Genomic DNA, 22,158 nt, shown 5'->3' on the forward strand with positions numbered 1-22,158 from the left:
TTCTGGACTGTGCAGGGAAGGCGACAAAGGGGATTTTCTGCCATCATCTGTTCCCAATTACAGTGGTTTCAGGGAGCTCCTTGGCCCGTTTCCACCACAATCCGTCAGCTCCCGAGCCCACGCAACTGGGAGGTGGGGCCTCGTGGTGGTGGTAGTGGCCAGAGCACGACACATCACCTTCACAGGACCGGGGTGAAGGGACAGTGCAGACACCACTCTCTTCTCCTGCTCTGCTGGGGACAGGCTGGCCCTCGGTGAGTAGTCTGTGCCCACTGGGTGCTCCAGGACAGCTTCATTTGGACCAGGGAGTGAGAGCAGGGATCACTCATTCTCTCTAGATTTCCAGAATTTCATCTGCTGCTAAGAAAAAGGGGTTTGTGCTGGGGCTGGAGCTGTGTTTTCACCAGGATGAGTGCTGGCATTATGAGCAGCAGATATGATGAGGGAGATGCTGACCTCAGCTGGATATCTCACCATATCCCTACCCATCGCTCTTCTATCTGCTCCTGTCCTGCCTTCTTACCCCTTCTCAGGCAGAGTCCACTCTCATGCACATCTGTTAGCATCCTGGTTGCTCTGAGTTTGCTTTGCCAGCATACTTTATCCTGACCTTACCATAACTTCTCTAAACTACATGCCTCTGAACGAATTTTTTCATATCTTTGGGTGTTAAGGCACACAAGCAGGGCAGGGCTGCATGGAGGCTTTGGTTATACAGCTTAACTGGTAAAAAGTCAAGTGTTGGGCAATGCCACATCCATTGCACCCACGGGAGGTGTGTGTCAGCCCAGCTGCTGTGCTTGGGGGTGCAGGAGTGAGGGGGGAGCCCAAGCCCAGCCCTGCTTTCAGGCAGAGTCTGTGGTTCCCAACTTTGCTTTGCAGGTGGATGTGCCACAATGACGGTGAAGAAGACTCAGGCTCTGCAGGATGGAAGTGCCAAGGTGGGTGCAGGGAAAAGGGAGAGAGAAAAGGGCAGAGATGTGCCACGGGGGCCAGGTAGTGTGTGTTGACTGTGCTGGATGATACAAGCCACACCTCACACTGTCTCACATGTTCCCATGTTCTCTTTATATGGATTTTTACCTGCAGTAGTATAGAGCATCATCAAAGGGAAAGGACAAACCTTTTTGCGTACTTGAAATTCAATAGTTCAGATTCAAAAAGGTACCCTTGAGCTGATGAAAGTACTAAGTGATAGCTGCCAACTGAGCCTGTCCTTCATCTGTGCCCCATTTAGTTCCCAGACCTCCTGCAGTCATGGAGGTTTCCACAGGGTGGAAGGCCAGAGGGAGCACCTAAACAGCTGGGTTAGGATATTGGAGGAGTGGAGACTGATGCCTGCGGTGTCCCTGCTCCCTCAGTGGCAGCCAGCCTGCTTGTCCTTACTCAGCATACTCGGGAGACCCTCAGTGGGGCTGAGAAACAGCCCCTCCTCTCCCACTGCAACCCACCAAGAGCCGCTGGCGTGTGGGCAGTGGGGCATTCCTCAGGGAAGGGTTCCCCATGGCTGGCTGACCCATGTCCGTGCACCATGTGCAGGAGAACGTGCTGCAGAGGGTGCTGCAGCTGCCCGTGGTGAGCTCGACGTGCGAGACGCTGCAGCGCAAGTACAGCAGCACCAAGGAGTCCCACCCGCTGATGGCCTCGGTGTGTGAGGTGTACGAGCGCGGCGTGCAGGGCGCTGGTGCCCTGGCCATGTGGGGCATGGAGCCCGTGGTGCGCCGGCTGGAGCCGCAGTGTGAGTCCGTGCACCGGGGGGGACGTGGCAGGGGGCCCGGCAGAGCATCCCCTGCAGGGACAGCGCTGGCACAAGCCCGTGCTGGCACAGCCCAGGCACTCTTCTTACCGTGCTTTCGCCCAAGGCAGTTGCTGTGGCCAACAGCCTGGCTTGCCGGGGCTTGGACCACCTTGAGGAGAAGATCCCTGCTCTGCAGTACCCTGTGGACAAGGTAAGTCACAGGCAGGACAATCTGGGACCCCCCACAGTACGTCTCCTCTAGTCTTGTTTCTGGATGGTGACAGGCTGCTGGTGGGAAACAAGGCAGCATCTCCCAGTGAGGGCTCCTCCAAGGGCCTCTGCAGGCTAAACGATGGCTGGGGCTCCCAAATATAAGTCAGCAATGTCCTGTGTCCCATCCCTGCCAGCTACCTCCAGCCCAGGCTGGAGAGAGCTGTTATGCCCCTCTTGGAGCTGTTTACTGGCATGGACATGGCTGGGGTCCCTGCGGTCCCTCTGCCTGTCCTATGCCACCCCAAGCACACCAGAGGGGCTGTTCTCCATCTCCCTGCCCACAGCTCGCATCTGAACTGAAGGACACCATCTCCTGCCCCCTCCAAAGTGCCAAAAGCACCATTGGCAGCTCCATGGATAAGATCATAGAGCTGGCAGCGGAGGGCTATGAGGCCACCAAGAGCACAGTGGAAACGACAGCCAAGTACACAAGGAAGAACTCAGTGACCCAGATGGCAGCTGCAGGGGTCGACACAGCCCTGGGAGGGCTGGAGAAGCTGATGGAATACCTGCTGCCAGAGGAGGATGAAGAAGCAGGTAGTCCTGATGCCCCAAATCCCCTCTGAGGGAGTCTGGTGACAACCGGCTGGGTGGCTCCTCAGTTGTGGGGTGCATGGGGCAGGAAGCAGCCCCTGGATCTTGCTATAAGGCTGCCTAGGAGGGTTGTCTCGCCAGAATGTAACCTTCCCACCATTCTTCTACCTTTAGATAAGAAGCCCAAAAAGAAACATCTGCCAACATCAAAAGTGTCCCAGCAGCAGCCCAGCACTACCACCACGCCCTGCACTCCCAGTGCTCCCAGTGCTACCAGGGTTCCCAGTGCTCACAGCGCTGCCAGGGCTCCCAGCGCTCCCAGGGCATCCAGCACTCCCAGCACTCCCAGCACACCCAGTGCTCCCAGTGCTCCCAGTGCTCCCAGTGCTCCCAGTGCTCCCAGCACCCTGGGCCGGATTGGCGCTTTGGTCAGCACCGTGTCCCACCGAGCTTACCAGCAAACCACCCAAAGCCTCCAGCGTGCCAAAACCAAAGGGCAGGAGCTGGCCTCCTGGATCCCCATCCTGGTGAGTGCCAGAACCCCACTGCTGGGTTCCTGCTCCCCCATATCCTCTTTTGAGCTGATTTTGCTTTCAGACAGGACATTTCAGGCTCCTTGGAGCAAATCTGAGCAGAGTTCACTTCCCCTGCTCAGCAGGACAAGCTGGTCCTGGCGGTTCCTGCGTGATGTTCACACATAACCATGTACCACAATAGTGGGACAAGTTATTTTTAGCAGGTTCCCAGCATGTAATTGTTGATTTATGGCCTTGCCATAACATCCTTCCTAAAGCAAAAAGCCCCTGCAGAGACCCAGAGGGGATGGGGAGAAGGAGGTACTTTTCCTACCCTGTGCTGCAGTGGGAACAACTTCCCTGACCTGTGCCAAAATCCCAGAGCTCCCATCTGCCCTCAGGATTTCTCCCCAGATGCACAAATGGACTCCCTGCTCCCTGTGTACCCCTGTGAAATCCTCAGGCTAAACAGGAGGGAGTGGATGGGACCAGCTATCTCCCTCTGAGTGGTGGCTTTTCTCTCCCCTGCCAGGGAAGCCTGGCCAAGCCGAGTGCCCCTGCGGCCCCTCAGGCCCACAGTGATGGGCAGGGCAGTGCGGGGTGGCTGACCCGGCGCCAGAGCAAGGCACCCGAGCAGAAGCAGGAGAAGGCAGGGAAGAAAGACACCAACCCCACCAAGGTATGGAGAAAAGCAGAGCAGTGAGCTAGGAATGCTCCAAAGCATCCTCCTACCCATGGACCATGGGGGCTGTTCCCCCATACCTTTGGGGACTAAGCCCCTATCCCTGCTCAATCCTGAAATGCAGCTCGGAGAATGCAAGAGTGGGTTGGCAGCCCCAGGAGTCCCCTTTCCCCGAACCTGGGAGCTGTGGGCAGCCTCTGTGCCGGGCAAAATCACCCTGTCTTGTATGTTCAAAACTCCTTTGGAGCTGTGGGATGTCAGCACTGAACTCCCTATTGATCCTCTGAACACCGCTGAGAAATCCCCTGCGTGGTCCCAGCAGGGAGGGGTGGTGTGACCGGTGGGGCTGGGAACAGCCTCCTGCATGGCTCCGCTGGGAGCTGGGGACGGGAAGCAGCAGGTTGGGGTCGGTGCCCTCTGCCTCTGCCTGCAGCGGAAGCACAGCCTGGAGCAGAGGGTCCCCCGGGGCCTGGAGCGGGGGAGCTGGCAGGGACCCCGCTGCAAAGAGCTGTGCTGGCTTTTGCAGGGCAGCCAGCTGCAATCTCTCAGGCTAAGAGCTGCGGAGGGGATAGGGAAAGCAGGACCACCCCTGTCCTGCCTGGAGGCTGGGCAGCTCCAGGAGCTGAGCTGGTTTCTCTGGGCAGGCGGGACAGGACGCCGGGCTCATGGGCAGCGTGGCTCACAACCTGCAAACGGCCTATGCCTCGGGCATCTCCAGCGTGAAGAAGGTCCCAGCCGTGGCCTGGGATGCGGCAGAGGGCTTGATCCTCTTCACCCCCCGCAGGCTGTCCAGGGCCATGGAGACAGCGGATGCTCTCGGGGGAACCCTGGTCAGTGCCCCGAAGCATCTGCTGGGCACCCTGTACAGCTACGTGCCGGTGAGTTTGCCCCCAGCCAGGCCCTGTCCATCTCCAGCTCAATCTCCTGCCATGGGCGCCCCATAGCTGCAGGCAATGTCAGGGGGTACCAGAGTGGGGAGATGGTGTGCCATGAAGACACCTCAGTCCCACCCTCCTCTTCAGCATCCCCAAAGCCATGACAGTGAGTCCCCCAACAGAACAAATGGGTCAGGCAGTGGTGACACCTTCACAGAGTTCATGCCCAAGCCAAGGTGTGACCACGTTCCTGGGAAGGTGAAAGTTCATGCTGAGACCCTGTTCTCTGTCCTCTACCTCAGCCTGTTGTTCCTCAGCGTTTCTCCACCACAGCTTCTCAAGGACCACAGGCCACCCACTCCTCTCCATTCTGGGGGCAAACTGGCTTCTCCTGATGTCCTCCCAGTTTAAGGGGGGGCTGTGAAGCACAGGTGGAGCAGGGCTGGCAGGTGGGTACAGCCTGGCTGGGTGCTCACCCCACCTCTCAGCTCCGCAGGCAGTCGGTGAAGGAAGAAGAAGCACCCAGGGGCAGCAAGACCAACACGGAGAAGAAAGAGAAGAAGGAGGAGGAGGAGGAGACCAAGCCTGCTGCCCCCTCCACTGAGGAGAAATCCCAGCTGAGGAGTGACTGGCGGCTGTACCGTGGCCATCACCCCCTCTCCTTCCTGGGGCTCGAGGACCCCCTCTTCCTGCGGCACAACTACTACCGCAGCCCTGCCTTCGACCCCGACTACCCGTTCCCGCGGAAATCCGCCTTCTCCCCCTACAACAGGCGGGTGAGTGAGGGCTCCTACCGCTTCAGCCCCGACTCCATGTACAGCCGGGCCTACTACGGCAACGTGTACACTCCTGTCTTCAAGAAGGACTGAGCCAGTGGGCGGTGCAAGCACATCCCAGCCCCTCTCAAATCCCCTCAGCACGCTTTGCCTGGGCCCCTGCCAGCTTCCCACACACACCCCTGTTCCAGGACAGGAGCTTAAAGTGGTAGACAGGCCATGGGATAGCTTATTCTGGAGTGCATCAAGGCCAGGATGGGGGAATAAAGGCAACCAAAAGCCCTGCTGCCAGAAGGAGAAGGTAGGGGAAGGTGGGACTAGGAAGGTGAAGGAGATGTGGAAAGAGTGGTGAGACCAGAAGAAGGGACCACCCAGGGCTGGCACTGGGCTACCTTGGGCCCTGCTCAGCAGACAGGGTGAACTTAGATGGGCTATACATTGGGAGAGAGAGGGGAGGATGGCAAAGCTGTCAAACATCACCATATCAAGCCTACTTCCCCATCCTTCCTCCCTCCATCCCCCCTTGCAGGGCTCATCCCTAGGCACAGATTGCTCCTCCATGGAGGGGCTGAAGATCCCCACCAACCAGCAGGATTCATGAGTGGGAAAGCCCTGGGCACTTCTGTCCCAGCTGGGATGGATGGTGGGGTCAGGAAAAGGAACAGGTGGAGCTCCTGGAGCCCCTCTCCCACAGGATCACCTGGCTTCCCACACCACCTTGTTGTATCGGCTGCAATAATAAATCTGCAATAATAAACCACCCACCGGTCACCCCATCTGCTCGGCTCCTCTGTGGGAGTGAGACACCAAACCAAGGGAACACAGTGGGGTGAGACCCCCGACTCAGGGCCAAGGGAGTGGGTGCGAGAAACATCCTGTCACATTCCCTGTGGGGAGCTGCCACTGGGAGAGTGGGTGCTCATGCCCAGCACGGTACATGTCTCTTCCCATGCCCCAAGCACAAATTCACAGCTCCAAGGAGCCGGGGCTTCCTGCCAAAGACAATTTATTGCATTTCCAGAAGAACACAGCAGAGAAATCAGTGTCCCTACAGCACGCACAAACCCTCTTCCAATACACTGCTTTCCCAGGGCACGAAGAAAAAGGTTTAGGAGAGGCAGGAAAAAGCCTCCCAGCAGCAGAGGTTTCAGCGACGAGCCCAGCGACCCCTTTCCCCAACTCCTTTCCTCCCCGGGGACGGGCAGCCCTACAGGAGTGGCTTGGGAAGGCGTGTGGTGCAATTCCCATGCTGGGAAGGAGCCCCGCGCCTGGCTTTTCCCAGGCACAGCCTGTACAGCGCTCGCCCGCACAAGGGAAACGGCTGAGATCGCTGAAAGGCTGTGGGGGAGAGGGCCGTGAGCACGACTGTTCAAAAGCACGGCAGGGGGATGGGAGGCACCAGCCCTCTCCAAAGTCCCCCAGGAGTGCCGGTGCCCTGGGCTCTGGGATGCTCTCACTCGGGATACACACGTGGGAACTGCCAGTGCCTCCCCAGTGGAGAGAGCCCCACCTCTCCAGCTCATGGGTGCTCCAGGGTTACTGAAGAGGATCCTGATGAGGGTTAAACAGGAATAAGGATCCCAGAGTAGGAGTGGAGAGACAGGCAGTCGTGTGCTGTACAAGAGCAGGATATCCTCCCTAATCGCTGACAGGAGCTAGGGATGCTGCTGCCTGGAGCTTTGGCAAAACCCCCCCGTGGTTTCCAGTGTTGGAGGACAGAAGGAGAAAGCAGGAGGCACCTAAAGAGCTGGTACAGCAAAGAGATGAGCCTGTCCCACAGCAGAGCCAAGAGTAACCCACTACAGTCCTCGGCTGCACCGGCTGTGCGAGGCAGGACACCCTGACACTAGGAGGACAGCAAGGAACCCGTCACACTTATGGGAAGGGACACACCATCTCCATGGGCACCCAGCGAGGAGGCTTGGCCCAGCAGGGCAGCACAGAGAGCAGCAACACCCGTGCAGGAGCTCAGAGGGAGTCTGTTCGCTTACGGGCAAACACAGCCGACATGGTCTTGACGATGCCACGGATCCCTGTGCCCTTCTTCAGGGCCAGCTTGGTGTCTGGGATGAGCTTGGCCAGTCCATGGAAGACCATGAGGGCCCCGTGATAAGCTTCAGCTGCAGAGACCTCATAGAAACCGCAGTCTAAAGAGAGGGCCAGGAGCCGCCCCTCCTCGCTGGACACCACCCGCTGGTGGTGCAGGTCCCTTTTGTTGCCCACAATGACTATGGGCACCTTCTCCTGGCTCTGCCCCTCCTTGGCAGCCTTGATAAACTGGATTTTGAGGGGCAGGATGTTGAAGCTGGCACGGTCACAGATACTGTAGACCAGGACAAAGCTGTCTGCCCACTGGATTCGCTTCTCCTCTGAGGAGCCATCCTCTGCCTGCTCCTGGGGAAAGAGAAAAGGAAGGGTTGTTTTATTGGGCTCCCTCCCTCTAGGCCTGCCTGATAGAAGAGGGCAATCTTGAGCCTGTCGGGACAGGCTCTAGGGACAGCTAGAGAACAGAAAAAGGGCAGAGAGAAAGAGGAGTACCAAGGAGGGCAGAGCAGCACCTGGCAGCACTAACCAAGGGGTGGGGGGGTGATTCAGCTTTCAGCATCACACCCTAATCCCAACCCTCACCCAGCTGCCAAGCACTGCAGGCTGTAGGTGATAACAGTGTGGGGACCTCAGAGCAGCACCTCACTTCTTTATCAGAGTCCTGTATTAGCATCAGTGCTTCAGCTCCAGTGTTCTCAGCCAGAGGGCCATGGGCTATGGGAACTATTGCTACCCTGGCAGCAACATTGCTGTCCTCTGCTTGGCAGGTGAGAAGAGTTCAGTCACTTATGAACCCTCTGATTTGAAAGCCTTGCTCAACTGGACCTCCCAACCCGTGGTTTCCCCATAGGTAACTTCCAGAAAAGAGGTTTTTTGTCCCTGGGGTAGAAACCGGTGATAGGAGTGGAGCCCTCTCACCTGGGAACTGGGGACGTCCCAGATGTGTAAGAGGATCTCTCGGCCATCCACAGTCAGGTTGTGGCTGTAGATAAATTCTGCACTCCCAAAAAGAAAAAAAAAAATAGTCATCTTCATGGTGTCACCAGCTGCCACCCTGGACCTTTTGCACCCCAGAGAAGCAGCTCTGGAGCAAAGAGATGCGTCACTGAACAAATACAACACTGAGCCCCTGGGAGCAGGCAAAGGCTCTGGAGAAAGCCAGGAGGGGATGGGCTGAAATGAAATCCCACAGGCAGAAGCAGGCTTGTCTCTCAACCCCAGTCCCTGCTGGGAACTGGCCTGGCCCTGGCCTGGCACTCACCCATGTCTCCATACTCTCCAATAAAGCGCCGGGTCAGGAAACGCACGGTCAGAGCTGCAGACAGAAGGACGGGAATCATCAGAATGACCTAAAACCTGGAGGATTCTCCTTTCTAAATCCAGAGCACAGTCAGGCACCATCCCCTTGTAAACTCCTACAAGCAGGAACGACCTCTGAGTTTCCTCAGCTAGCAGCAGGTTTGCGAGTGCAGCAGAGGCACAGCACGAACCAAAGCATCTGCACGCTCCGGAGCATCAGCAAACTGCAGCTCAGTGGAAAATCCCTTCCCCTGTCATTCCCCGGCTGGCTACAAGGTTGTGCTCGGCTTCCCCACCTTGAATCACAGCTGCTGCACCCCAGGGGCTCAGCCCCATCTCACCAATTTGCTCCATGGGCTGCTCCCTGCCTCTGGTCCTCCAAAACCCGCTGCAGTTTTCAGCCTGGGAACAGTTCACGGTCAGTTCTCACCTGATTTCCCTACGCTGTCTGCTCCCATGACAAGGACGTTTGCTTCCATCTTCAGGGCAGTGGGGCCAGGTACCTCCATGAGGGCAGGGTGGTCGGGGGTGAAGCTGGTGCTCCGGCGCAGTGGGAGCCGCAGCCCCATGCCGAGAGTGGCCGAGCCCCTCGGACGGTCCCAGCCGTGTGCACAGCCCGGCTCGGCACAGCCCGGCTCGGCACAGCCGCCAGCCCAGCGCTTCCCACGGCACCCAGGGGACCCACGAGGCCCATACCCCTCCCCGCAGCCGCAGGGGCGGTGCAGAGGGAACTGCAGGCAGCCGGATGAAAAACTTTGTCATCGCTCAGACTGTCCTGAGCACACACACGTCAGCGGCTGAGCCGGCCCCGCCAGCCCCCGGCACGGCGGGCGGCCGGGCGGCACCGGCTGTCGGTACCGGCTGTCGGCACCGGCTGCTCCGCAAGCCGCATCCCCGGCTCTGCCCACGCCCCCGCCTCGCAGCACTTTGTGCCTCGGCAGGGCCACGCAGCCCCTCGTCCCTTCCCCACGGTGACCGCGGGGATGTCAGCCGGGAGCGGAGCAGCGTCACCGCTGCTGGGGCGTCTCGTCAGGGATGGAGCAGCTGATGAGGGACCCGAGTCCCTTTGGCTGACGGAGCATCTCATGGGTGGTGGAACTTTTGTTTCACCAGGGACGGAACAGCTCACGACTAACGGAGCGCTGCATAGAATCCCCCGTGAGCGATGAAGCATCCCAAGAGTGACGGAGCATCTCCCGAGCGATGGAGCTTCTCCGGAGCACCGGGGAGCCGCCGCGCAACGCCCGCAGCCACGGGGCCGCTCTCCCCGCGGTGCAACGAGGACCGGCCGCATCCTCCTCCGCGGCCCCTCGCATCCTCGTCCCCGTCCCCTCGCATCCTCGTCCCCGGCCCCTCGTACCCTCCCCCGGCCCGGGAGGAGCCGCTGACGCCATCGCGGCGCGCCGGGCGCGGCCATGGCGGCGGAGGCGGCGGTGGTGCGGGTGGCGGTGCGGGTGCGGCCGCTGCTGCCCCGGGAGGCGCTGCGGGGACACCGGCCCTGCCTGCGGAGCGATGCCGCCACCGGAGAGGTGGCGCTGGGCCGCCGCCGGTTCCGCTTCGCCGCCGTGCTGCCCGAGGCGGCGGGGCAGGCAGCCGTGTACCGGGCCTGCGTGCAGCCGCTGCTGCGCGCCTTCTTCCGCGGCTTCAACGCCACCGTCTTCGCCTACGGACAGACCGGCTCCGGCAAGACCTACACCATCGGGGAGGCCAGCGTCGGTGAGTCTCGCCGGGACCGGCGGCTCCGTGCCCGCCAGCATCCCTGCTCCGCTAGCATGCCTGTTCCTCCAGTATCCCTGTCCCGCCAGCATCCCTGCTCCGCTAGCATCCCTGTTCCTCCAGTATCCCTGTTCCTCCAGTATCCCTGTCCCGCCAGTATCCCTGTTTCTCCAGCATCCCTGTCCCGCCAGCATCCCTGTTCCTCCAGTATCCTTGTCCCGCTAGCATCCCTGTTCCTCCAGTATCCTTGTCCCGCCAGCATCCCTGCTCCGCTAGCATGCCTGTTCCTCCAGTATCCCTGTCCCGCTAGCATCCCTGTTCCTCCAGTATCCCTGTTCCTCCAGCATCCCTGTTCCTCCAGCATCCCAGTTCCTCCAGTATCCCTGCTCCGCCACCATCCCTGCTCCACCAGCATCCTTGTCCTGCCAGCATCCCCACTACCCCCCTGCCCTCTCCACCAGCCCCACGTCACCACCTCCTTCCATCTCCACGTCATTCCATGCCCAGCCAAGCCACCCACACCATTATCCCAGCCACCTCTCCCAACCCACCAGCCCCACTGATGCTGCTGTCCACACCCATTTCAGCACCTTTGCTCTCTTTATCCAAACCCAACTGCATCTTCATCATCTCCTTCACTTCCAGTGAATCCAGCATCATCACTTCCAGTTTCACTCCCAAACAACCCTTCCACCCTGCCAGCCCCTCCAGCTCAAGCCAACCTCCCCCCACCATCCCATCCCCAGCAGCCTTTCCTTTCCCCCTACCTGTGTTGCTGTAGCCACCCCCCAAAGATGTGTCTCCACACCTTTGAGATCACAGTGTCTAGGTTTCTCCTCTTTCACTGCAGGACAAGTGACAGGACCTGGTCCTCCACCAGCTTTGGAGGTGGTGGTGATAGTCCTAGGTCCTGAAATAAACCCAAATGAGAGGGAAGTTTGCAAGTGTTAATCCTGTTTGGTTTTTTATATGAAGGAAATGAGGAAAGAGACAAGTTTTTCTTTCTGGTTTAATGGCATTGTAATTTCTTACAGAGGATGTACTGTAAACATTTCAGTCATCTTTAATTAATTGCATCATTTGTAAACACTAAATTGTTTCATACTTTTAATATATGTCTGTTTTCAGTCTCCCAGTTCAGGCTATCGTTGTACCAGATTTGGGAATTGCCATTTTACATGGCTGTTGGAGACAAAAGGAAAAACATTTAAAATTCAGACAGTGGAGTGCTGTGGCCAGATACAAGCAAGCTGCAAGCACCAAAAAAAGAGAAAAGCTTCTTGCAGTTGGGAAAAGTTGTGGGGTCATGCTGGCTTCGAAGGACAGCACACTGCAGCTGCAGGCATGGTGTTTGGTACTCACTAAAATGCTGAGGTGCTTTTTCCTTCTTGAGGAAGGACTGGAAACAAGCAGCTTTGCTGGAATCCAGCACAGCAGTGGGCTAGGATTTGCCCAGAGGTCTTGTGGGATGTTTAATCCAGGCTGCGAGGGCTGAGCTGTGGGAGAGTTGTGAGGCTGCTCCTTTCCAGCTGATGTGTGTTGCAGGCAGGCTTCTGGCCTCAGCTCTGTCCCCAGCCAGCATGGGCTCCCTGGATGCTCCATGAGCATTGCCTCTCTTTGCCAGCTTCCATCAATGAAGATGAGCAGGGCATCATCCCACGAGCCATGGCCGAGACCTTCAGGCTCATCGATGAGAATGACCTGATCGACTACACGGTCCGAGTGTCCTACCTGGAGGTGTACAAGGAGGAGTTTCGGGACTTGCTGCAGGTGGATACAGCCAGCAAAGACATCCAGATCCGGGAGGATGACAAGGGGAACATTGGTATGTGCGGCTCTGCATGCAAAGCCATGTTGTAGGCCACAGCTGGGCTATCTATCCATGAAAGCAGAGACAGATCTTCCCCCTCCATCCCTTTTCTCCTGCAGCAGTTTGCTGTGCTTAATCTTGAAAGCTGGTCTGGGCAAGGCCGAGTACGGGCAGGGTGACAGCACCAGGCTGTGCAGAGGAGCTGCATCCTCGGGCAGCCCATCCCTCCCAGCCACAGCTGCCTTTGCTTTGCAGTGCTCTGTGGCGTGAAGGAGTCAGAAGTGGAAGGGCTGGACGAGGTGCTGAGCCTGCTGGAGATGGGGAACACAGCCAAGCACACGGGAGCCACCCACATCAACAGGCAGTCGAGCCGCTCGCACACCATCTTCACGGTGACCATGGAGCAGCGGCGCGGGGCTGGCCGGCTGCCCCTGCACCACCGTGCCCCCGCTGTGCCCGCCCCCGGACAGGTCCTGGTGTCCAAGTTTCATTTTGTGGACCTGGCGGGCTCAGAGAGAATTGTGAAGACGGGAAACACAGGGGAGAGGCTGAAGGAGAGTATCCAGATCAACTGTGGCCTCCTGGCCTTGGGCAACGTCATCAGTGCCTTGGGAGATCCTCGGAGAAAGACTACCCACATCCCGTACAGGGACTCCAAAATCACCAGGTACCACTGGGAGCAGGACCCCCCATGTCTCACGGGCTTAGTTTACTCTCTGCCCTCTCTGTGGGTTTTCCTGTAGGGAATCTTGAGGAGCAATGAGACCAGGATAGGAATGCAGGCCTAGCTCATTGCAGTGCTGGAGACGATGAGGTTTATGTGAGTTATGCTGTTAAAGCTGAGATGAGGTGTTGCTGTGGGTTATCCTGCCTTGCTGCCTGTCAGGGAATAAAAAATAACCCCAGTAGACTTGTTTAATGGTCCACAGTTAGTTCTTAGCTTGAGCAGGTGGCCTTTGCAATCTCCAGCAGGACCCCTGACAGCACATACCTAGCAGTGATCACAGAGTCCAACCTCAGGAGTTATTTGGATGGAGACTTGCCATGGTGCAAACTGTTAATCCTCTGCTTAATGATTCCATTCACCTCACTGGTGCCAAACCAACTACAGAGCAAGGACATCATTTTCCTTGGGCTTAACCTCTGAAAAGGGCTGAAAACGTTCTGTTCCCTGCATTATTTTGTATTTCTGCTATTTTAATCCTATGCTCTTCCTTAGGATCCTGAAAGACTCCTTGGGGGGGAATGCCCAGACCGTGATGATAGCCTGTGTCAGCCCCTCATCCTCTGACTTCGACGAAAGCCTCAACACGCTCAATTACGCCAACCGGGCTCAGAACATCCAGAACAAGGCGGTGGTGAACTGCCGCAAGGAGACGGAGCACATCGAGGAGCTCCACCTGCAGATAAAGAACCTGCAGAAGGCGCTGGAGCAGCGGCAGCGCTCCGAGACCCGCATCATCCACCGCTCGGGCAGCGCCAAGCGCGGCGCGCCGGACGCCACGGCCCGGCTGCTGGCCGAGTGCGCCCATTACCGCACCTGCACCGACGCCGCGCACCGGCTGCTGACGGAGCTCCAGGAGGACAGCAACCTGACCGTGGAGCAGATCCTGCGTGTCAAGGAGTGGCTGTGCGCCGTGGAGAGCGAGAGGAGCGAGCTGACCTCGGCCGGGCTGGATAGTGGCATTGAGAGCACCTCCACGGAAGAGCAGGGACCGGAGGCTCAAGGTTCAAAACTGGCAAAAGCCCAGGTAATAGTGGGGTGTTACAGCTCTGAGGTTGGGTTCATCTCATGGCCACAACAGCCCCAGCACAGCACGATGGAAGGGTCAGGAGAGACAGGGGAGGAGAACTAACCTGTCCAGGAGGCCTTAGGGAGGCTGAAGGACATGGTCTCCCCAGCAGGCAGGGAGAAAATAGATTCAGCTGCAGCTCAGATTTATTGCATAGGAGGAATCTGAGTCTGCAGAGCTGTTGTGTCCTTGCAGAGATAGGAAGAGAAGGACAAATGCTGACGCTGCCTCTCTTTTATTTTGAGGAGCAGGTGAGCACTGAGAAGAAGTGTGAGTCCATCAAAGATGAGCAGGTGGCCAAGCTACAGAGGCAAGTGGAACGCCTGGAGGAGGAGAACCGTGATTTCCTGGCTGCCCTGGAAGATGCTATGGAACAGTATAAGCTGCAGGTATCTCTGGGCTCTGCTCTCTTTGTAGGGACCTGCCCCATTCTTCTCCTTCCTGCCCAGGGGTGCTCAGCCCAGCTTTTAGGTTCCTCTGCAGTGGATCTCAGATCAACATATATGTCACCACATTTTGCTCATTTTTCCCTAGAGTGACAAACTGCAGGAGCAGCAGGATAAGATCTCAGAGCTGCACGTGCGCTTGGAGATGGCAATGCCAAATCTGTGTGTGCCAGGACTGCTGGAAAATCTTCACCTGGTCACTGCCAGCCAGAGACCTCACACAGCCCCACTGGATGCTGCCCCATCCCATGGCTTTGGTGGGGTTCCCTCTGGGCTGCTTCCTGAGCAGAATGGAAGAGCTCTTTGCAAGAAGGTGAGGGCATAAGGCTGTGCCACTGAAGAACTGCTGCCTCTTCACTAGGCTGCTCTCCACTGTAGGAGAGCTTTTGCCCTGCTGTTCAATGTGGTCCTTGTCAGAAGCGTAGTTCAGAGGACTGTGCTCAGTGTTCGAATCCAAAGTTTTACAACTCTGGCAAAAATAGTCCAGCCTCAAACCTGAGGCTTTTGCTTTCATGTTGTGGGTGAGTCCCAGAATTGTTCAGTGTTTGAGCAGCAAAAGCACAGGCAGCTGGGTCTGGCAACACATTGGTTCTCCTGAAAATACACTCAATCCATTTTGTTGCTTTTATGTCTAGCAGTGATGCTCAGCTGGGAGCCACTTTTTTTAACACTGGCTCTCATACAGTACACTTGTTTCCTCTCCTCGCAATTCTGTGCCCAGAAGCTCAGCAGCAGCTCCTCCTTGCAGAAGGAGGAACTGGCAGGCTGGCACCTGTGGATGCCAGCCTGGTCAAGGAGAAAGAAACAGCAATCATTTCTTACAGTGGCTTGTGAGAATTTTTAGGGAGTTGTAGGAATGTGTTAACTCGTTAGTGTAAACAATCTGCAGGTGGTGTTTTCCACCTTGCTTTTCTGTTCCTCTCAAGGGCGGTGTGTGAGAAAGATGTTTTTATTAATTAACCAATCAAATAGAATGTATCATATTGGTCCGTTTAAGCCGAAGTTTCCTTTCCATTAAAGCCTTCTTTTCTTCCTTTTTATGCTGCATCCTCATCTGTTCTTGGGTCATTCTGGGCACAAGGGTGACAGGCACCCGAACCACACACAGCGCCCGACTGGCGATCCTGAGGTGCTGCTGAGGAGGGAGCTCAGCCAGGACTCAGAAAAGCCATCAGAGCTGTCCTCAGGAGAAGAGATGGAGGAATGGGAACGGAAACAGTCCCTGTCCCGGTGCCAGTGAGTTGGGGCTGTCCCAGCCAGCTGTCTCTGTGCTGTGTCCCTGTCCCTGGCCTGGCTGCCCCACCGCTGCAGCTCAGCTCTCATTTCTGATGTAGAGGCAAATGCTGCCTGTGGGGTCAGTGATGCTGCTGATACTCCTTACTGCTCCCTGGGGAGCCCATTACCATCATTCCTGACCACAGCTATTGTTTCCATCTCCTTCTGAAGCCTGTGGATCATGAGGGTCTTTACTGGGAACAGCTTTAGCAGTGCCCAGACCAAACTGATTAATTTGCTTCTCCTTCTAGAAATGGGATCCAAAATTTAAGCAAGAAAGAGATGTTCAAGTGGAGCGAGGAGCCAAGTGGAGGCAATGCCCATTCAATTCAGGAGGAGCAGCTGGAGCTGTCAAAAGGCAAGTAGCACTCGTAGGTTGTTGGACAATCTTCCATGGGCTGGTGGTGCTTCACTGGGAGATCTGGATGTCCTACATGGATGTGCCCAGAGGACAAAGAAGGAGCAAAAATGGAGCCCGCTGCTTTTGTTAGGGAGAAACTTGAACTCTTAGGGTCTGGCAAGGGTGTATGTTATTGTAGAAGCTTCAGGTGACTGGGAAATGCTGTACCAGACTCCAGGTACAGATCCAAGATCAGATTGCCCTTCTGTCACCCATCTGCTAAGATAAGACTTTCCTGACCTGGGAATCTGTGTTCCAGAGGTCTGTGGGAAGCGGGAGTCACTGCTTGGTTCCTGGGAGCGCCTGCCAGGGAAGGACTCAGAGTGGAGGCTGGTGCAAGCGCAGCAGAAGATTCGAGAGCTGGCAATCAACATCCGCATGAAGGAGGAGCTGATCACGGAGCTCATTAAGACAGGTGCAGAGCTACTGGCAGGAATATGCACCCATTCCCACGAAACCTCCTCCTACTTGTGGTAGGAGGAGGTTTCATCCTCATCTTTTCTCTCTGTGTTGCTTGTGCTCAGTCTCTTCCCCTACAAACAGCAGGGCCTTGTTTCTCCATCCCTCCAGCTGACAGAAACCCTTCCCACTGGTTTGTCCCTTCCCTGCAGTGGCTGAGGGAAAGGGAACATTCAGTCTCTGTAGCCAAAAATACCTGGGGAGAGGGAGGAAGGGCCAGGATCCTGGCTGTGAGAGAGGGGCTGTGTTGCAGGCAAGGATGCCCAGGCTCTGAACAAGCAGTACAGCCAGAAGATCAATGAGCTGGAGCAGGAAGCAGAGCAGGTGCGGGCAGAGCTCAGCGACAGCCAGAAGCAGCTCCAGGAGCTGGAGGGCAAAGAGCCGTGGGACCCTGGGGAGAAGCGCAAGCTGCAGGAGTACCGCACACGCTTGGCGGCCGCGCGGAGCAAGGCACAGGTGAGGGGGGAGGGCTCTGCCCACCCTGGCGCTGAGCAGGGGCAGAGCTGGGGGCATCTCTGCAAAGAGAGGAGCTGCTGAGGCCAAGCGTGGTTCTCACCCCCCGGCAGGTTCTGTGCAGGAAGAAGCAGGCGACGGAGAGGCTGGTGTCGCTGGCGGCGCAGAGCGAGAAGCGCGTGCAGGAGCTGGAGAGGAACATCCAGCTGATGCGGCGGCAGCAGGGGCAGCTGCAGCGGCGGCTGCGCGAGGAGAGCGAGCAGAAACGGCGGCTGGAGACGGAGGTGAACAAGGGACAGCACCGAGTCAAGGTAGGAGAGGGCAGGAGCAGCTCCTGTGCTACTGTGGGCTTTGTGAGGATGACAGTGGGTGGACTCTGATGTGGTCTGTGATTGTCTTGGAGAGCATGGACACAGCTCTCTCCAAAAAGCTGTCCCCCAGCCCCTGGGCAAACATATCCCACTCCCTCCATGCTCACTGCTGCTCTTCCGCATGCAGGAACTGGAACTGAAGCACGAGCAGCACCAGAAAATCCTGCGCATCAAAACAGAGGAAATTGCGGCTTTCCAGAGGAAGCGGCGGAGTGGCAGCAATGGTTCTGTGATCAGCCTGGAGCAGCAGCAGGTACAGACAGCAAGCCTGCCTCTGCTTTGCTGGGCAGACTGCAGGCTGATGGGAGAGATCTGAAAACAGAGACCTGAGCCTATCTCACCCTTGAGAAGGACAGTCCGTCACATCATTTGCATCTAGTAGCAGAGGACTTAAGATCTTTTCTTAGCCCAGAAGCAGGATCTCATCTAAATGCTAGCACTGGTAAAAAAGTTTTGAAATTTTGTCCGTTAGCAAAAGGGTGGTGAGAGATGTGCTGTCCAAGAACTCCTTGACAGCAGGGAATTTAGTCTTGCTCTGCCTCTTGGAGGAGCTGGAAGGATAAAACCAGCAAAGTCTGGGCTATGGGGGTTAGCAGAGATGGAGTAAGGACCCTTGTTCGGATCTCAACCCCACTGCTCTTTAGTCCAGCAGCCCTGGGCATTGTGCTGCTGTCTGCACACACACACGCCTTTTGCTTCTCCCTCCATCAGAAAATTGAGGAACAGAAGAAGTGGCTGGACATGGAGATGGATAAAGTTCTCGAGCAGCGCCAGGCCCTGGATGAGCTGGAAGATGAGCTGAGGAAGCGGGAAGCTATTGTGGCCAAGAAGGAAGCCCTGCTGCAGGAGAAGAATGGTCTGGAGAGCAAACGGCTGCGCTCCAGCCAGGTAAGACAGGAGTGTGACACCTCGATCCTTTGCTTGATTTCCAGCAGAGGTGGAGGCTGGAAGACCCAGGTGCCATCCTGGGTCTGGCTGCAGGCCAGGATGAGGTGGTGTTGGAAAGTGGGTAGGAAATCGTGTCTCTATGAAAGAGTATGAGCTTGTTGGTTTGGTAGCCCTTGGCTTACGTCTGCCTGGGGGGTCACTTGACCTAGAGAGGGAGAAGAACGGGGCTGAGGGCCTGACTTGCCTTCGGGGCAGATCCCCTTGAGCGTGCTCTGCTGCAGGCCCTGACAGATGACATAGTGCGCGTGTCCAGCCGCCTGGAGCACCTGGAGAAGGAGCTGAGTGAGAAGAACGGGCAGCTGCGCCACGGCAGTGCCCACGACCAGCAGCAGATCCGCCAGGAGATCAACAGCCTGCGCCAGGAGAAGGACCAGCTGCTCAAACAGAGGCTGGAGCTCGACAATAAGCTGCGTCAGGGCACGCTGCTGTCCCCAGAGGTACCTCTGCTGGGGCTGGGGAGCAGGAGGTTGTAGGAGAGAAGTAAAGACTGAGCGTGAGGTCGTTGGTAGATTCTCCCCCACATCCCTAACTGTGCATGTCCCAGCTTCTCACCAGCACTGTTGACATGACAAGGAAGGCTAGGGCAGGGTGAGACAGAGCAAACCCTTTGCTCTCTGGTAACTAGAGCTCTGCCCTGGCAGGAAGAACGGATCTTGTTCCAGCTGGATGAGGCAATTGAGGCTCTGGATGCAGCCATTGAGTACAAGAATGAGTCCATCACGTGCAGGCAGCGAGTCCTGCGGGCCTCGGCCAGCCTGCTGTCGCAGTGTGAGATGAACCTCATGGCCAAGCTCAGCTACCTCTCCTCCTCTGAGACACGAGCTCTGCTCTGCAAGTACTTTGACAAGGTGGGAAACAACTGCCCTCTGTGCTGGTGGGAGCTGTATTTCACTAAGTGGCTGTTAGTGATTGCATTAATAGCCAGACAGAACACATAATAAACTTAACAGAGCTTGAACACTTTTATTAACAGAAATTATTACCTAACCACACTCCTCTTTTCCTCAGTTTCAAGCTTTCTCCTTGCATGATATTGTAAAGTTTACTCCTGTAAAGTAAACCCACAAAGCCACAGTACCATGACCCCTAGCTGGGAGAAGGGCTTAACTAGTTATAGGATGGATGCATGGATCCCTGAAATGGCTCTGCCACCTGAAGTGGCAGCCACACCTTGCTCTTCCCTCCACAAGGCAGCTCTGACATCCCAGCACTACTAACCTTTGTAAGCTGTACCAAAAAACTAACGTGACTGGGGCTTGGTGGGACAGGAAATCTTCCCAAGCATGAAGGAGCTGAAGTGTCCCTTGCTCTTGGGCCCTGGCCAGGTGGTAACACTGCGAGAGGATCAGCACAGGCAGCACATTGCCTTCTCAGAGCTGGAGATGCAGCTGGAGGAGCAGCAGCAGCTGGTGTACTGGCTGGAGGCGGCCGTGGAGCGCCAGCGCCTGGAGATGGACCGCCAGCTGACCCTGCAGCAGAAGGAGCACGAGCAGAACATGCAGTTACTGCTGCAGCAGAGCCGTGGTAACCCCCAGCTCTCCAAACGGGCAGCAGAGCTAACTGTTTTTGTCTTTCACAGGGCTCCCAGGCTGAAATAGTCTTGTTTTTGCTTGTAGAGCATTTGGATGAGGGGCTGGCCAGCAGCAAGCTGCAGTATGAGGCGAGGATTCAAGTGCTGGAAAAGGAGCTGAGCCGTTACATGTGGGCAAACCAGGAGCTGAACCAGAGACTGAATAACATGAACCTCCATCCTGGACAGACCAAAGGTGAGAGGAAACCCAGGCTAGAGCTTTGCTGTTCCTGCCAAGTTAAAAGGGATGTTCAGTTCCCTAGAGCTTGGAGCAGCTCAGAGCAGTGCATGTGTAAGTCCTTCAGCAGCTGCTATACAGACACCAGTTTTGATGAGAAAAGTAGAGACCCTGATACTCTCCTCACTGTACCCTCAATTTTTCCCAGCAGGGATGGAGAGGAGCATTCATGGGGCTGGGGACAGGGCTGCCCCTGAGCCTGGTGCCAGTGAGGAATTCAGCCTCAGGGAGCAGCCCGTGCCTCCAGCTGCCGCCGAGGAGAGCCCTCGGGCCAGGGATGAGGGCAGGGACCTGGTGCACGCCCCTTTGCCCTCGACATGGAGGCGTTCCTCGCTGCCCAGCGACAGCCCCGGCGACCCTCGGCAGAGGGACACAGAGCACTCGCTGAGAGCGGGGCAGCCCCACGAGCTGCTCCCACCACGGAGCCTGGCTGCCCCCAAACCCCGCCGGGAGCTGCGCAGAGCCAGCCTGAACGTCAGCCCAGTGCCTCATCACCCAGCCATGATAGACGTGAGGAAAAACCCGCTCTAGAGCCAGGCTCAACGCTCACCTGGCACAGGGCAGGGAGCAGCAGGTACTGCCGACCTGAGCTTGAGAGCCCTCCTGCCCCACAATCAGCTTGGTGACAGCCCTGTTACATTTCAGGGGCCTGAGGAAGAGAAAGATGTGACTTCTTGTCATGAGGGAGTTGGGTGTGTACGGTGTGGGAGCACCAGCCTACATTCTTCACATTGCTGCCAGTCGAAGCTTTTCCTCTGCTCCCTCAGCAGCTTAAACACTGTGAAGCAGGAGACACTTTGCTTCCAGGCCTCTTAACACTAAAAACTTGTTTACAATGTGGAATTCTGAGCTGAAGAGCTTGCTCAGCCCTGGCAGCCTCAGAGGATGCAGATGCTCTGCAGTCCTGCAGAATTTGTACAAAGATTTTTGTAGTAACTTTGGGTTTTTTACATTTCTACTATAACTTTTCTAATAAAGCAGAGTGAGTTTTATGAAATTGTGACTTGTCAGAAGGGCCATTTAGTCCAGGTATGAAGGAAAGTTGTATTTAAAGTCTCACTGCATGGGAAGTCAGCTGCTGTCACACTGTTGGCCTGATGTTTAAATATCTGTTTTATTGAAGTAGTCCCCAGCCACATCTAGTAGGCCTCTTACATTAAATTGCCACAAGAAGAACATTTCCAGCCAGCAGCAGAATTGTCTGAAATGTCCATAATAAAAGGAACACTAGTTCTGTTTTTCTCTTGCAGCCTCTAAGCTGCTTTAAGCAGGGTTTTCATATTCTTGAGAGAACTTCCAGTCTGGATTTAAGAGAGACTAAATACAATTCTGCAGCTTAACACTGACAGCTCAGGAAGGGGGACTAAAAGTTTAACTCTGGCAGAGCAAGAAATGAAAGCCCAGATATCTGCCTTAAGAAAGGCAAGGGGCAGGGGCAAAAGGCTGCTTGACCACTTGATCCTAAAAAAACAAGCCACTGCTTCAGCCTGAAAGGAGAACAGCTATCACAACCACTACTTAAGGAGTAACACACCAAGTTAAAAGCCAGCATTTGATATAACAGCCACCTTCTGATCTCCTACATCCTTCACCACCTGTAGTGGTGTCAGTGAGGAGGGGATATTATTGAGGGCTCTGTGGCTGAGCTACTCAAGATTAAATTTAGACACTTCATTCCCTTTGTTGCAAACAAAGACCTTCAATAGGAAAAGTAACAATCCATCTTCCTTGGAAGTAAGTAGCAAATTTGGAGCTCCAAGCTTGTGTAACTCCACATCCCTCAAGCAGGTGCAGCTCTCCCAGAAGCAAAGCAATCATTGTTAAGCACAGGATTCCATTCCTTTTCCCAGTGGGAAATTTAACAGCTTTCCTGCAACAAATAGTGTGTCCAGGAAACAAGCTCCACTCAATCCCATCTAGCCCCTCAAAGCCTTAAAGCCA

The 22,158-nt window shown here is 56.2% G+C and overlaps 3 protein-coding genes across 6 annotated transcripts; 2 read left to right on the forward strand and 1 right to left on the reverse strand.

The window, feature by feature from the left end:
* The first annotated feature begins 148 nt into the window (after nucleotides 1-148).
* Nucleotides 149-6,153, forward strand: PLIN1 (perilipin 1). Of its 2 annotated transcripts, XM_030281076.4 has the most exons (9): nucleotides 149-254; nucleotides 883-941; nucleotides 1,540-1,738; nucleotides 1,867-1,949; nucleotides 2,296-2,548; nucleotides 2,720-3,072; nucleotides 3,593-3,739; nucleotides 4,387-4,620; nucleotides 5,106-6,153. In XM_030281076.4, the coding sequence occupies exons 2-9, from the start codon at nucleotides 897-899 to the stop codon at nucleotides 5,484-5,486; spliced, it is 1,695 nt and encodes a 564-aa protein (XP_030136936.3). In that variant the 5' UTR covers nucleotides 149-254; nucleotides 883-896; the 3' UTR covers nucleotides 5,487-6,153. The 2 variants fall into 2 exon arrangements, with proteins under 2 accessions (XP_030136936.3, XP_072789848.1); XM_072933747.1 differs by having other exon boundaries at nucleotides 164-941.
* A 229-nt stretch (nucleotides 6,154-6,382) lies between these two features.
* LOC100220690 (ras-related and estrogen-regulated growth inhibitor-like protein) lies at nucleotides 6,383-9,354 on the reverse strand. Its single transcript, XM_002197484.7, has 4 exons — nucleotides 9,169-9,354; nucleotides 8,701-8,754; nucleotides 8,358-8,434; nucleotides 6,383-7,787 (listed from the first exon to the last, which is right to left on the reverse strand). Exons 1-4 carry the CDS (start codon nucleotides 9,305-9,307, stop codon nucleotides 7,362-7,364), a joined length of 696 nt encoding a protein of 231 aa, XP_002197520.4. The 5' UTR covers nucleotides 9,308-9,354; the 3' UTR covers nucleotides 6,383-7,361.
* Nucleotides 9,355-10,078: 724 nt separating this feature from the next.
* KIF7 (kinesin family member 7) lies at nucleotides 10,079-21,214 on the forward strand. 3 transcript variants are annotated; one of them, XM_041718337.2, is made up of 18 exons: nucleotides 10,079-10,454; nucleotides 12,079-12,279; nucleotides 12,520-12,931; nucleotides 13,484-14,015; nucleotides 14,303-14,446; nucleotides 14,592-14,816; nucleotides 15,585-15,739; nucleotides 16,030-16,136; nucleotides 16,438-16,593; nucleotides 16,891-17,093; nucleotides 17,204-17,401; nucleotides 17,589-17,714; nucleotides 18,173-18,349; nucleotides 18,631-18,846; nucleotides 19,051-19,257; nucleotides 19,735-19,933; nucleotides 20,026-20,175; nucleotides 20,366-21,214. In XM_041718337.2, the coding sequence occupies exons 1-18, from the start codon at nucleotides 10,154-10,156 to the stop codon at nucleotides 20,746-20,748; spliced, it is 4,092 nt and encodes a 1,363-aa protein (XP_041574271.1). In that variant the 5' UTR covers nucleotides 10,079-10,153; the 3' UTR covers nucleotides 20,749-21,214. The 3 variants fall into 3 exon arrangements, with proteins under 3 accessions (XP_041574271.1, XP_030136933.3, XP_041574272.1); XM_030281073.4 differs by having other exon boundaries at nucleotides 20,369-21,214; XM_041718338.2 differs by having other exon boundaries at nucleotides 14,309-14,446.
* The last annotated feature ends 944 nt before the right edge of the window (nucleotides 21,215-22,158 follow it).

This window comes from Taeniopygia guttata, chromosome 10 (assembly GCF_048771995.1).
Source record: "Taeniopygia guttata chromosome 10, bTaeGut7.mat, whole genome shotgun sequence".
NCBI lineage: Eukaryota > Metazoa > Chordata > Aves > Passeriformes > Estrildidae > Taeniopygia > Taeniopygia guttata.

Bases quoted from the DNA above. Each gene is read 5' to 3' on its own strand.
- PLIN1 (XM_030281076.4), top strand. From the start codon at position 897: ATGACGGTGAAGAAGACTCAGGCTCTGCAGGATGGAAGTGCCAAG. The intron at 1,739-1,866 runs GTGAGTCCGTGC...CGCCCAAGGCAG, and splicing joins GCGCCGGCTGGAGCCGCAGT to TTGCTGTGGCCAACAGCCTG. The intron at 2,549-2,719 runs GTAGTCCTGATG...TTCTACCTTTAG, and splicing joins AGAGGAGGATGAAGAAGCAG to ATAAGAAGCCCAAAAAGAAA.
- LOC100220690 (XM_002197484.7), bottom strand. From the start codon at position 9,307: ATGGGGCTGCGGCTCCCACTGCGCCGGAGCACCAGCTTCACCCCCGAC. The intron at 8,435-8,700 runs GTGAGTGCCAGG...TTGGGAGTGCAG, and splicing joins TGGAGAGTATGGAGACATGG to AATTTATCTACAGCCACAAC. The intron at 7,788-8,357 runs GTGAGAGGGCTC...CTCTTTCCCCAG, and splicing joins GGGACGTCCCCAGTTCCCAG to GAGCAGGCAGAGGATGGCTC.
- KIF7 (XM_041718337.2), top strand. From the start codon at position 10,154: ATGGCGGCGGAGGCGGCGGTGGTGCGGGTGGCGGTGCGGGTGCGGCCG. The intron at 12,280-12,519 runs GTATGTGCGGCT...TTTGCTTTGCAG, and splicing joins GGATGACAAGGGGAACATTG to TGCTCTGTGGCGTGAAGGAG. The intron at 15,740-16,029 runs GTGAGTTGGGGC...TTCTCCTTCTAG, and splicing joins CAGTCCCTGTCCCGGTGCCA to AAATGGGATCCAAAATTTAA.